This window comes from Dermacentor albipictus, chromosome 5 (genome assembly GCF_038994185.2).
Source record: "Dermacentor albipictus isolate Rhodes 1998 colony chromosome 5, USDA_Dalb.pri_finalv2, whole genome shotgun sequence".
Classification (NCBI taxonomy): Eukaryota; Metazoa; Arthropoda; class Arachnida; order Ixodida; family Ixodidae; genus Dermacentor; species Dermacentor albipictus.
Window position 1 is genome coordinate 164,024,432 of NC_091825.1, and position 13,069 is coordinate 164,037,500.

Here is a 13,069-nt window from a genome sequence, read left to right on the forward strand (position 1 = left end):
AAGTGACATATTCAGCATTTATCGGCATGACCACAATGATAAAAAGGGCGGTGGTGTCTTACTTGCAATATATAAAAGGATTTCTTCTTATGAAGTTGACACCTCATCACTTGAGATTATCTGAGCTGCCTGTCAAACCATTTGTGGAAACATATTAGTTGGTGTCTGTTACTGCCCCCCTGAAGTGTCCCTTCCATTTGTTGATAAACTACGCGAAAGCATTGTTACTGCCATGCAGAAATGTTCAACTAGTTATGTTTATCTGCTTGGCGATTTCAATTTTCCCCAAATCAATTGGCCATGCTTGTCATCGTCGTGCAAGCACGCAACCGATTTCATTGAATTAACCTTGGACTTAAATCTTTCTCAGGTAATCAATCAACCCACCCGTGACAATAACCTCTTAGATTTGGCACTAACTACCGCACCTGAAACCGTGTGTCCTGTGTTAATTTCTGACGGTTTCAGTGACCATAAGCTGCTTCAGCTGACGCTCCGAATTCCCATGTTATTCACTGGGTTTCAACATAAAAAAATTCGGGATTACAACAAAGCTAACTACATTTCCATCAACAGTGACTCATTCTTTCCGTCTTTTTCCCAACGTTCCGTTAACGAAAACTGGATACTTTACAAAGACAAATATATTCCGTACGTTTCGGCAGCGAACGACAAATCTAAACCATGGTTCAATAAAAAACTTCGAACACTACGTAATAAAAAAAAAAAACGTCTGTACCGCAATGCTACAAATCGGGAGAGTCCTCATGGAGCAAGTGCAAAAATTTCCTTAGTGAGTACACTTTAGCCTTACGCACTTCTAAAGACAAGTACTTCGCTCACGACTTACCTTCTCTCCTGAAGACTAATCCGCAAAAATTTTAGCAACCGTTAATACCCGGTCACACTTCTGATATTTCTCTGCTAGACGACAAACAACAACCTCTTTCAGACGGGGAATGTTCATCACTATTTAATGCATATTTTTCTTTTGTTTTTACGAGGGAAGACCATTCTGATATTCCAGTGGTTCCGGATTACGATTACCCATTTATGGCACCCTTAAATATCTCAACTGAAGGCATTGTTAGCCTCATTAACGGACTTAAAACCACATCTGCTTGTGGTATTGACAATATTAACACTAAGCTATTAAAAAACACAGTATCTACTTCAAGTGTCATCCTATATCATATCTTTAAGCAGTCCTTGTCGTCTGGTGTCTTGCCCGTTGACTGGAAGATTGCGAAGGTTGTCCCCATTTTTAAAACTGGAGATAGACATAGGCCTGAAAACTATCGCCCAATATCGCTAACATCTGTGTCATGCAAACTATTTGAACACATAATCGCCTCGCACATTTACACGCACCTAGAAAAAAATAACTTTTTCTTTCAGAAACAGCATGGCTTCAGGAAAGGTCTATCTTGTGAAACACAGTTACTAGAATTTACCACCGATCTACATAGCAGTATGAACAACAGTCAACAAATAGACGCCATTTTCCTGGACTTTTCAAAAGCATTTGATCGCGTTGCCCATTGCTGGCTCATTTCTAAAATATCTCATCTAGGTATCGACTCACTAACCCTTTCTTGGCTTAGAAACTTTTTCTCCTTCTCCTGTCACTGAGGTCACGTCTGGTGTACCACAGGGGCGTGTGTTAGGGCCTCTGCTTTTCCTAATATTTATTAACGACCTACCTTCAAACATTTCCTCCTGCATACGACTGTTCGCCGACGATTGCGTTGTTTACTGACAAATTAATTCTATTAACGATCATACTGCCTTGCAGCATGACCTTCACATTATTACCGACTGGTGTAATATATGGAAAATGTCTCCTAACCCTTACAAATGTAATATATCATTCTCACGCAAGTGCACTAGCTCCATATTCACATACACCATAAATAACACGAACCTGTCACGTACCACTACTTACAAATACCTTGTGTAAACCTCACTAGTAACCTTTCTTGGTCTCCGCATATCACTACAATTTGCGCAACTGCATCTAAAACCCTTGGCTTTCTGAGGCGCAACTTGCAAAATTCATCTGCTGACGTGCGTAAATTAGCATACCTGACATTTGTACGCCCGCAATTAGAATTTGCATCAGCTGTATGGTCACCACACCAAGAATATTCAATAACCATGCTGGAACGCATCCAGAACAGAGCTGCCCGACATATAACTCGGAATTTTGATCGAAAGTCAAGTATAACGCAGATCAAGCTCAATATTTCTTTACAGCCCCTAGACATCCGCCGGAAGATTGCTTTGCTCTGTCTATTTCACAAATATGTTCATTCCGATAAGCCATGCATATTACCCCTCAAAACCCCCGTCCGTACGTCTTCAAGATTACATAATCATTTTAGCTTCTAGCGCATTTTCGGTAAAACCACTGCTTTCAATTTATCTGCTGTACCTCGTGGCATATCCACCGGAATGGTCTTCCCGATGATATCGTCACGATAACTGATCGTAAAATATTTCGTGAACGCCTGTGCATGCTTTTTACATAATCTCCTTCCTTTTATATATCCGCTATGCTTGATCATGCTGTGCTTTGTTTTGTTTTTAGTTCAGCCACTGTACAGTTGTCTTAGGTTTATTTTTGAGTTGTTTCCATTGTACTTAACAGTTCTTTGTTACATTGCCCCCCTTACTCAATACCCGACAGGGCCTGTAAGGTGTTTTCTAAATAAATAAATAAATAAAAAATGTGCAGCGTCGGTAAGATTAGCATTTCCTCTCTTCATGGTGGATCTACACGATGGACGGCGCATCACGTGACTACGCGTCACGGATTTGTGCCGTCCGCGCGTCATCCGCGACCCCCACGGACAACAAGGGCGCGATCTTGTACGCGTTCCAAACTCGAACGGAGGCGGTCCGTTCTTTCCGTCGCGAAATTGGCGGTCCGTTCCGTTGCGTTTGTCCGATAGCAGACAACACGGAATGATTGACAGCAGATATCACTTCACAATTGACGTCATGGCGTTCTTCACCGTTCAAACTGACCAACCATGTGCGGCTCGGTAGAACGGACCGCCTCCGTTCTATTTTGGAACGCGTACAAGATCGCACCCCAAATGCCGTGCTATTTTTCGCATCCGGATTTTGGGAGTCGAATGCTGCGGATTTAGCCTAGCATGCTCTACAGTCTGGCAACAAGCGCGGCTTTGGGATCTTTCTGAAACAGCTTCATCGCTGCTGACACCATTCGTGTCTGTTCGCGAGCGTGCGATTCGCACAAGAGCGACTGAAATGAACCTGAATGGATGAGGTAACTTTGTTCTTACATCTCGTGGAGCAGTTCGCCGCGTTGTGGGACATGGCTCTCACCGATTACGCGGACACGAGAGCATAACAAGACCTCTTTCGATGAAACAAGCACTCGTCATCATCCAATTCGGACAAAACGACAGCCATTGCGGCCAACCGTCGTTTCCTTTCGATTGCCATTTTCATTCAGAGTGAAAAACACGTATGACAAAGTCTTTGTTACACCGATGGCGCCATCTAGAGTGAGTAGAAACAAGCAATCATAATAACTTACATCCACTGAGATCCGCCCGGGCCGCCACAACATCGTCGAGGCCATGTTCAGCCATACAGCCACTCTAAGCCTACACGCAGAGAATCTGAGTATCTCTTTCGGAAACGGTGCCCACTCATCACGAATAGATTGCTGTTGAAGCTTCTGGGCACAAATATAAACCAAATACAAGCCTCAGTTTGAAAATTATGGGTCACACAGTGGACGATGACGACTTGACAGGTTCGAGGCGGACGGCAGTCGCTTCGGGTGGTGCCGCCATGTTTATTTTTCCGGCGCGGTCGTCTGCTCAGTCCGTCCGTCGTCTGGATGGGCTTCGCAGCCAGACGGGCGGCGGATTAAGCGTCCGCGGCACAGATTTGCACGGAGCCGTCCGGCGTGTGGATACACTATCAGCGTTGACTGCTGCATTGTGGCGTGGTGGAGCACTGCCATTACGAATCCCCTCACAAACTATGAGCTACCAAGCTGCACTAAGACCAGTGCACCAGTTTCAAGGATTACAGCACGCATGCATGCGTACTCAGATGTGCATACATACAAATTCTTGATTACGTCTCTCATTGTACTGTTACACTAAGGTACGTTTTAATACTGGATAAAATTGCTGCTTACTTTGCACATCACATAGCATTAATTATAAAAAATTCAGCATGTGCATATTATAGCCGGCTATAAAAAAAAAAAGTTACGGGGCTCCTTCCAACACATCATGCTATGTTTCGCAAGCTGTTCCAACAATTAAATAGATGATTACACAATGGTGGCCGCTTTTCATAAGTTAGCTTCGCTGGAATACATCCGTGTTAGTGGCAAAGCATACGAATTTGGTTTCGTGTCTTGGTGAACTGTGCAAGCTATTTCCGGCCCAAATTTCTTTTTAAAGAGTTGCACGCATTCACCATCATCATCATCCTACCTTAAAGTTCGATGCAGAACGAAGGAGCCTCCCTGCAATTATCATTGTCTTGCACTAGCTGATGCGAACTTGTGCTTTCAAATTTCATCATCTCACCTAGTTTTCTGTCATCCTTGGCGAAACTTCCCTTCCCTTGGCGCCCATTCTGCAACTCTAATGGTTCTCTGGTTATCTACCCTATGCATTACATGGCCTGCCCAGCTTCATTTTTTCCTCTTAATGTCTACTAGAATATCGACCATCCCTATTTGCTCTCTGATCCACACCGCTCTCTTCCTGTCTCTTAACATTTATCATTGCATTGCTCTTTGTACGGTCCTTAACGTGTTCTCGAGATTCTTCGTTAACCTCCAGGCTTATGTGCCATACTGCATGCTTAGAAGAACAATGTATCCAAGTTGACATTTTCAAATTCTCCGATTTTTTTCAGGTTTTCACCAAGTTTCACGTCAAGATGGGCTGACACCATGTCACCTGATGCTGTCACTCTCTGGTAAGCATGTTAAAAAAATAAAAACAATGCAGTTTGAACAGTAAGGAGTAGTGTTTATTTTATTCAAAATAGAAAACTGAAACAAGGGGTTTGTAAAATGCACAGCTACTAAAATATCTTCGAAAGAAACTCGGTGCCCTTTTACTCTGTGAAGGCTGACCAGCGGAGCTGCGTATGTGGGCCCCTTAATGGTGAACTGCACTTCTGCCGCAGGTCAGCCTGGTATTGCACTACCTATGGGATTGGCCCATGTGTGCGGAGTGCTTAAAGCCTGCTTCATCTCCGCTGCAGGTTGGACTGGCATTTCACGACCGTCGGGATCAGCCCACATATGGGGAGTGCTTAATGCTTGCTTTACTTCTGCCTCGGGTTGGCATGGTATTGCACTTTCTTCGGGATCGGCCCATCGTATGAAAAATTGTTGGTCTATGCGCGGATGCGATCTGCCAGATCTTAGCAATAGACAGCTTCACTGTAAAAAAAAAGTGGTCTAGCTCACGGTAAATAGTCAAACATTTTAAAATGCGAATAAAAAGAGATGCATACAAAAGCAAATAGAGCTATTTGTATCAACTGATAGCAAGCTCATTGGTATTATGCCCGAACTTTGTCACATATCAGATTCTCCAAGCAACTGGAAAGTCAACCTCAACTGTCCTGAGATACTCTCAGACTGCGCATAATGCTTCAGTGTTGCATTTCACTGCTTTAAGGGGTTTATTTTGGTGTGGATGTGGGTAACCTGCATCTTAGTGTAAGCCAACACTTTGCTTTTTGAGCTCAAGCTCCTTCAAAGAGGCGGCGGCACAGTTCCTTTCCCAGTCATTCCTCAATGCAATGGTCCTTCCTATTCTTGTCCTCGTTCCGCTGCGTGTTCGCCCCATGGACCATTTGAAACATCCTTTTGGTCAGTTGTACAGTCCGATTTTTCAGAGTCCCTAAGGGCCGCTACAATGTCCAAAAAAAATGAATGCATGTCTTTTACTGCCCTTAAGGGCCCAAATCGCCACAGGCACGTCCAAAAAAGCTCTGGTCTGCCAGTACACTGATTAAGAGTGTCTCAAGAGTGTCTTGCTTCACTCTTGAGCAGCACTTACTGACTGCACAGTAATAACAAGCTCCACCAAAGGGCTAGATTACTTCTGTACTACTCCAAGTGTTCCAAAAAAACTTTTGGAACACGAAGTAGAAAAAAAAATTCTGCTCCTAAACTGCTCCAGAATGACAACTTTGTGCTTGAAATCCTAAACTGTCTTGACCACCACCACTGAGGGGTTAATCTTCAACATCACTTACGTACGTAAGATAAAATCTTAAGTAACACTTACTGGTTGTCTAAACATTTTGAAATGGTTTCACAGGTTCTAATTTAACACTTCTTATATGCACTTTTTAAAACATAACAGTGAATAACGATTTTGGTATTAATTTCGGTAACATATTTCAGTATTCTGCAGTTGATTTGGAGGATTATGCGTCATCACTGGTCTGCAATTATGGAAGTTTAGAGATAAAAAAGTGGGGGCAAGAATGCCGACGTTTTACACATTGTCGTTGTACAGAACAAAACCTATGCAACTTGATATAAAACTTGTTTATATAGTATTTGAAATTACCCTAAGAGAGTATGTAAACAGCTGGGGTTTCATAGTTCTAGGTTCTTATGTTTTCGACTAGCACCTCTCTTTAAATGGCAGTAAAAGGCATGCATTAATTTTTTTTTTTGGACTGCCTGATTTTCTAAATGTTTTGTTTTTGCAGTCCTCAGGGAACCACCCCTTGCCGCCAAGAAAAAGCACCTTTGACTGTAGCAGTAATCAGTGATTCGCCTAATTGGCAAACAGTTCAGTATGCCAAACAGCCTCGAGACAGCTGTACCTCTGACAGAAGGCACTAATACACAGTGCAATGCACTGTTTCTGCACCCTAGACTGTGGGATTCTCATCCCGTACTCTTGGGTCAAAGGAACGACAATACAGTAGTGCAAACAATCACAAAGGCATTTATTGCACCTTTCATAGATCAATGCCTGCTAGCCAAGTTGCTATCCACAAAACATGCCAATGGGCGCGCGACAAATCGCGGAAGTCCTACTCACCGTGACCGGATAGCGAGCGAATATGTTCGCCCCTTGCTGGATCCCAACGCCTGGTTGTTCGCGTGTACGGTCACGCGAACGGTCATATAAGGCCTCACGAGACGGTCTTGCAGAAGCATGGATCGGCGCACGCCTGGCACGTCCGCGCTGCTTGCCGTCCCGAACCAAAGAGGAAGCGTGTTCTCCCTTGCGCCCCCAAGTAACCCTGCCGTGAGGCGGCGTTGGCAGCGCAACACTCGCGCCATCTCTCGCATGGCCTGGGGCCCGCGGCGAAGCCGCAATGCAGGAGACGGAAGCTATACAGAAAAAACAACATATCAGGGGACGTGCGACAGTCGCGCATCCCCACAAGACAAATGTGATGAGCTATATTATGTGACCTATCATAACTGCGTGGTGCCAATACAGACAGGATATGCAGGGCATGTAGCGATGTGGACAGTAGCAATGGAATGATATCACCAGTGTACAGAGCGATGAATTCATTCTTTCTCTGTTACTGATAATCGAGAACTGCATCAATTAAAAAATGTGAGAAAAATTAAGAGAAAAATCATGTGTGAAGGAATACTACTCATCATATCTATTGTAATTATTCTCAGACAGCATTCCCTCTTTTTTGCTTTTATTATTAGTGCATTTATATAGTACTGCTCACCTGCTGTTCCATGTGTTCCATCGACACATACACGATCAGTTCCAAGCCTCTTGAAAAGCTCCTGTTGTGGTGTGGTCATGATGACTAGCATAAAATATGTCATCCAAAAGGTCCTCATTTTTTCTCTAAAAGAATGTCACTTTTTGGTGTTTAAAGAAGAGCAATGGGTTCTCCTTTTCACTATGCATCCTCTCAACCCAGAGTTGCACGCTCACATAGTCATTATCATGCAGCCGCTCGGTCTTTGAGACTCTGGCATCCCTCATTATGTTGCGGAGACCCTGCTTGCTTAACAGGTTGATGCGGTGCAATGTCTCATCCACGTTGGACCGCACATTATCCAGTACTGCATCAATGGACACGCCTTCTCGCAGCTTGTCTTGAGAGAGTAGAGAAAAAGTGTATATTAGTTGAAGCATAAATAACTATTACCGAGCACGCAAAGAAGTGAAATGGGCACTGATGAACATTTTTTAATATCATTATTTAGAATTCCTTTAATTGAATAATGAGTTACATTGACTTACAAAAACCTTTTGCAATGGGGGGTGTTAAATAGTTCAAGCTGTCGCAATTTTTGTTCTTTTTAGGCCAGCTCTTTGCAAGGACATGGTGCTATGCAGCCTTCAGCTGCTGAAGAGGCAAAATTACATTTCTGAATTACACTACACGGTTACCTTACATTCGAAGAGGCAAGATTACATATTTAAGTGTTTCAATGTTTGGTGTCATTGATAAACCGTCATAGGGATTATCTGCACCAGTGTTATCAGGTACGTAAGTGAAGAAATTTATTGTGTGTACCAAGTTTACAGCTAGGCTGCCAATTTCATCCTTCACTGTTGGTAACCTTGTTCGCACAAAAGACATTACTGAAGCATTGTGAAAACATTGCACTGGACTGGACATGTGAAGATTGTGGTTCATATCCTACCCAGGGCAAAAATGTCTTCCACTTTTATTTCCTTTACTAAATATTGCCATTATTTACAATTTCTATCCTTCAGTTAGGACTTCATTTTCCAATTGCATTCCATAGCAGAAGTTATTGCCACTTCCATAGTGGCATGCCACCATAGAAGGGCAAAACAGAGTCGGCAATCGAAAACGTGCAGCATTTCTAGATTAACTTAAATATAAACATCACTGTTACTGACTGCATTGATGGACATAATTTTATTAATGTCAATATAAAAACTGTCAATTAAAGCTTTCAGCAATTATTTATATAGTTGATTTATCAGTCATTCATCCATATTTACGGAGCAGACACACCTGTGAATGTATGCTTTGAAGGCTATGCAGTCATGTGGGTTTTTGAGTTAAAGGTATCATTTCAGTCAAGTAGAGTACTGACTGGACACTTGAAGCTGTTTTACGAGTTCACGTCTAATACTCAGGGTGTCTACCAAGTTGACATTTCGAAATTCCCCAAGTTTTCCAGGTTTTCCCTGAGTGCCACTGCAAATTTCCCTGAGTGATGCAGAACTGTTTTATATCAACACGGGCTGAAACCATATCGCCTGATGCTGTCACTCTCTAGTAAGCACATGAAAAAAAAAGCAGCTTAATCCAATTTGAATACTAAGGAGCAGTGTTTATGTTATTCAAAAAGAGAATAGACGGCAGGGGTTAGTAAAATGCACAGCAAATAAAGTGTCTTCGAAAACAATTGCAAATAAGGTCGGACATTATCAAATACGAATAAAAAGGAGATGCATACAAAGGCAAATATTTTCTAATATGAGCTATTTCTATCAACTGATAGCAACCTCAGTGGCATGAGGCCTGAACTCTGTCACAATTGAGATTCTCTCTCAACAGCTCGTATGTCAACCTCAATAGTCCTGACATACTCTCAGCCCACGCACGACGCCAGAGTGTTGTGTTGCACTGCTTCAAAGAGTGTATTTTGGTTTGGATGAGGGACACCTGCATCTCGGCATCAGCCAAAACTTTACTTTTTGAGCTCAAGCTCTTTCAAAACGGCGGCAACAAGCTTCCTTTCTCATTTATTCCTCAATGCGTAGGTCACTTCTGTTCTTGTCCGCCTTCCGCCACTCGTTCGCCCCAAGAACCATTTGAAGCATCTTGATCAGTTGCACAGTCCACGACCGATTTTTCGAGCTCCCTAGGGGCCGCGAAAACGTCCGAAAAATCGGCCAGTTGGAAAAAAATAAATGCGTGTCATTTACTGCCCTTAGGGGCTCAAACCGCCACAGGCACGTTCGAAAACGCTCTGAAGGCCTGTCGGTACACATATTAGGCATACCTGTGCTCGTACTGTGACAGGAAATGCCGGGTGCCCGCGTGCATAATTAAGATATACATACTGTATTCCGTGGCGCCCCTTCCCACGCTTGTTATGCTTCACTGCAATACTTTTCCGTAAGCTTTACCGAGTAACATTTCTGTACAGTGGCTGACTTTCACGAACCGGCATTATGCAACACACCGTGTTTTCCAAGTTTCTAAGCCAATCGCAAGGACCACAAAGGTGGAGTCCGTGCCATTGCTGACAGCAGCGAATTCTTTCAATAAAAAGTTCGGCACCCAATGGCAAGAAGCTTCGTAGCGAACGTCGAAGCAGCTAGGCCTAGCGTTGCCGCAGTGGTGGCAACGGGTGCCAGCGGATCTGCGTGCGAGTGCCGGTTCGAGGCGGCGAAGTAATGAAAACGGCAGCGGTGGTGCCTTTGATTAATGCCGTTTCGAACCTGCGGTCGCGGCAAAACGTCCGGAAAATCTAACGGCAAGGAGTTCTTGTGTCAGAAATTTCACACGTTCTGATACGTTGACATTATAGGGTACGAGGTGGCGCCGCGAAGCCGTCCAAATTATCAGGAATCTGGAAAGTCGCTCGTTGACTGTACACTGGCAACTCCTCCTGCCAACGACGAGTCATTACGATTCCTGTCTGCTACTCGAGCCAGCATATTACCGCGACTTTCGACCCTTTCAATAAAATTGCCGCTAATTTTCCCTGATAGAGGCCCAAATTCCCTGAGTTTTCCCTGACTTTTTCCAGACTACTCAAAATCCCTGAGAATTCCCAGTTTTCCCGGTTGGTAGGCACCCTGAATACCCCTGTCACACGGCAAATCTAATGTCATTTACAACGAATGACATTTGCTGATAATGCCATTTCTTTAGTGTCACACGGTAAAACATAACATTTTCGTATATGACATTTACAAACAAATGAGTTCGCCAAACTCATTTGCATTAGTTTGGAACTGAATGTGTATCCTCGACACCACAAGTTTACCAGTGTTTTGCAAACAGTACATGCTTCTTTGTTGTTTTAACAAAAAATCACTGTTATTCTATCCATTTTATTACCTAATTATTGCTTTAACGACGTTAAAGTCCATCACGTGCGTAAATACAGAAAACTACTCTCAGTCCAGTGACCAGACAGCCGTCTTTAGCTTTCGCTGCAGCAGTTGTGTTGGTTCTCACCGGAGCATCGGCCGCGGCCACTTCAATTGACTTGGCATAAAAGCGTGCGCGTGTTTACCTGTGGCACGCACCAAGAATGAGGATATTAGAAGCTCGCATGCACATCAGAACGGCGATGACATGCAACTGCCCTTCTCTTACCACTTTAGCAGATGTAGCGGACGCACGTATCGTTCTCTTCGCCCTGTTGCTTGCCTTAGCTCGACTCGACTTCGTTGGCAATGTCGACAAGTTAGTGATCGAACGCTACGGTTTGAAAGCAACGATCACGTATTCTAGTGGAATTTAGCACATTGGAAAATAATTATTGGACAAAAGTGAGTTTGAGGCGTGTCTTTTTTTTTTTTTACTATCGTCATTGTCATCATTTTCAAATGACAGTTTTCGCCTTGTGGCAGCATGCTGCAATAATGACATTAATCGTAAGAAATGACATTAGATTTGCCGTGTGACAGGGGTATAAGCCTAATTATCGTGATCGTTCCAATCATGTTTCATTCACATAGCTGATTCATGAGCATTCAAAATATTTAGGTACCATATTTTCCAAACCATAGGTGCCACTATTCTTTTCATTTTCGTCCAAGCGTATTATACAACAGTGTAACTTATATATGCAAGACCAACATGAGACACTCTTTTTCTCCAGCAATGTACTTGCAGTTTATTTTACCTGCTAGAATGTGCGGCTCATGAAATTTTTTTTTTTACTGAAGTTTAGTGCCCTGAAATAGGTAAGTACGACATATTAGGATAATTGTATAAACATGCACAATCGCATTTCACGATGCTGACCCAAGTTAAGATAGATGCATCTTATACAATGAGTTATATACACATAATTTTTCTTTGAAGGTTGTGAAAAGAGGGGGAAAGGGGGTGACTTGTACAACAGTTCAAATTATAGTCCAGAAAGTATGGCACATGGTTTGTGAGCCCTACATATAGTAGAGTAAAATACAACTTGAGCTGATGAAAGTTTCACATGGAAAGCACATCTGCTGTGGATGACCTACAGTAGTGGTGAGAGGTCGCAGTTTCATCGATGTCTGTAATACTTGCACATCAGTTTCGGCAAAATGGCAGACATAATTATGTACAATGCACCTTAAGTAATCCCAAGTGGAAATTATTCCACCTTACTGCTATTTTGAGACACTGAATCCCACTAGGATCACAAGTCATACCAATCCAGTTAACTGCAAGCCTGAAAAATAAAGCAGAAAGAGAAAAAGCCACAGTCTGCTGCGTGGCCTACAGTGCACCGGGAGGCACTACACCTTCCTGCTTGGTACATGAAATGATGCAAACAAGTATAACTAAAGTTGTTGCCTGCAATAAGAATAGCCATATAGGTCAAATATAGGCCACTGGCTGTGCCAAGGTAGTTGTTACCACTGTGAAATTAGAGAACGGTTCCCTTTTTTCTCTCTCTCTCTGAACTCTTCAGGCATTGATACAATGTAGCAAAATGATAAACATGTTTATGATGTCATTAACTATAATGCCCTGCAGTCAGTAAAGGTGGCCTCGAATGATGTGGAAATCATGAATTTCAAGCGCACTAACATGTGCTCCAAGTTCACTGCATGGTCTGGCATGAGTATTGCCTTGTATTTGGGGTGTTGAAAACTCAACAACCACTCTTTATGTATTATAAAGCAGAGCAAAAGTGGTTTCTTACCAGCAATAGCAGCTCATTCCGACTTGGACAGAAAAACACGACCCAGTTCAAAGTCGTGGCCTCTGTGCTTGAATTGGAAAACCACATACATACCTGTGTTGTCTTCGGTCACAGCCATTGCCGCAAAACATCTTTTTCCACACTTAACACTTGAAGGCCGCTTCAGCTTTTGTTTACTGTAGCTGTGGA

The 13,069-nt window shown here is 43.0% G+C and overlaps 1 protein-coding gene and 1 long non-coding RNA gene across 18 annotated transcripts in view; one reads left to right on the forward strand and one right to left on the reverse strand.

Annotated features, from left to right (window-relative positions):
* Nucleotides 1-13,069, forward strand: part of LOC139060218 (uncharacterized) — a 44,725-nt gene that overhangs the window by 29,733 nt on the left and 1,923 nt on the right. For 10 of the 16 annotated variants that reach the window (XR_011514703.1, XR_011514700.1, XR_011514701.1 and 7 more), the window contains one exon: nt 4,918-4,980. Coding sequence is in view for 5 of the 16 variants with exons in the window: in XM_070539275.1 (XP_070395376.1) it covers nt 4,918-4,980; nt 5,194-5,248 (118 nt within the window). In the remaining 11 variants the exon portion in view is untranslated. Of the gene's footprint in view, nt 1-4,917; nt 4,981-5,193; nt 5,272-13,069 lie in introns of all 16 variants that reach the window. The other 6 variants (XR_011514704.1, XM_070539275.1, XM_070539276.1 and 3 more) reach the window with 1 other exon arrangement.
* The window catches only part of LOC139060219 (uncharacterized), a 36,682-nt gene continuing 30,578 nt past the window's right edge, over nt 6,966-13,069 (reverse strand). Inside the window, exons 3-4 of one of the 2 annotated variants that reach the window (XR_011514706.1) lie at nt 7,738-13,062; nt 6,966-7,375 (exon numbers count right to left, since the gene is read on the reverse strand). This is a non-coding gene — a long non-coding RNA (uncharacterized lncRNA). Of the gene's footprint in view, nt 13,063-13,069 lie in introns of both variants that reach the window. The other variant, XR_011514705.1, reaches the window with a different exon arrangement.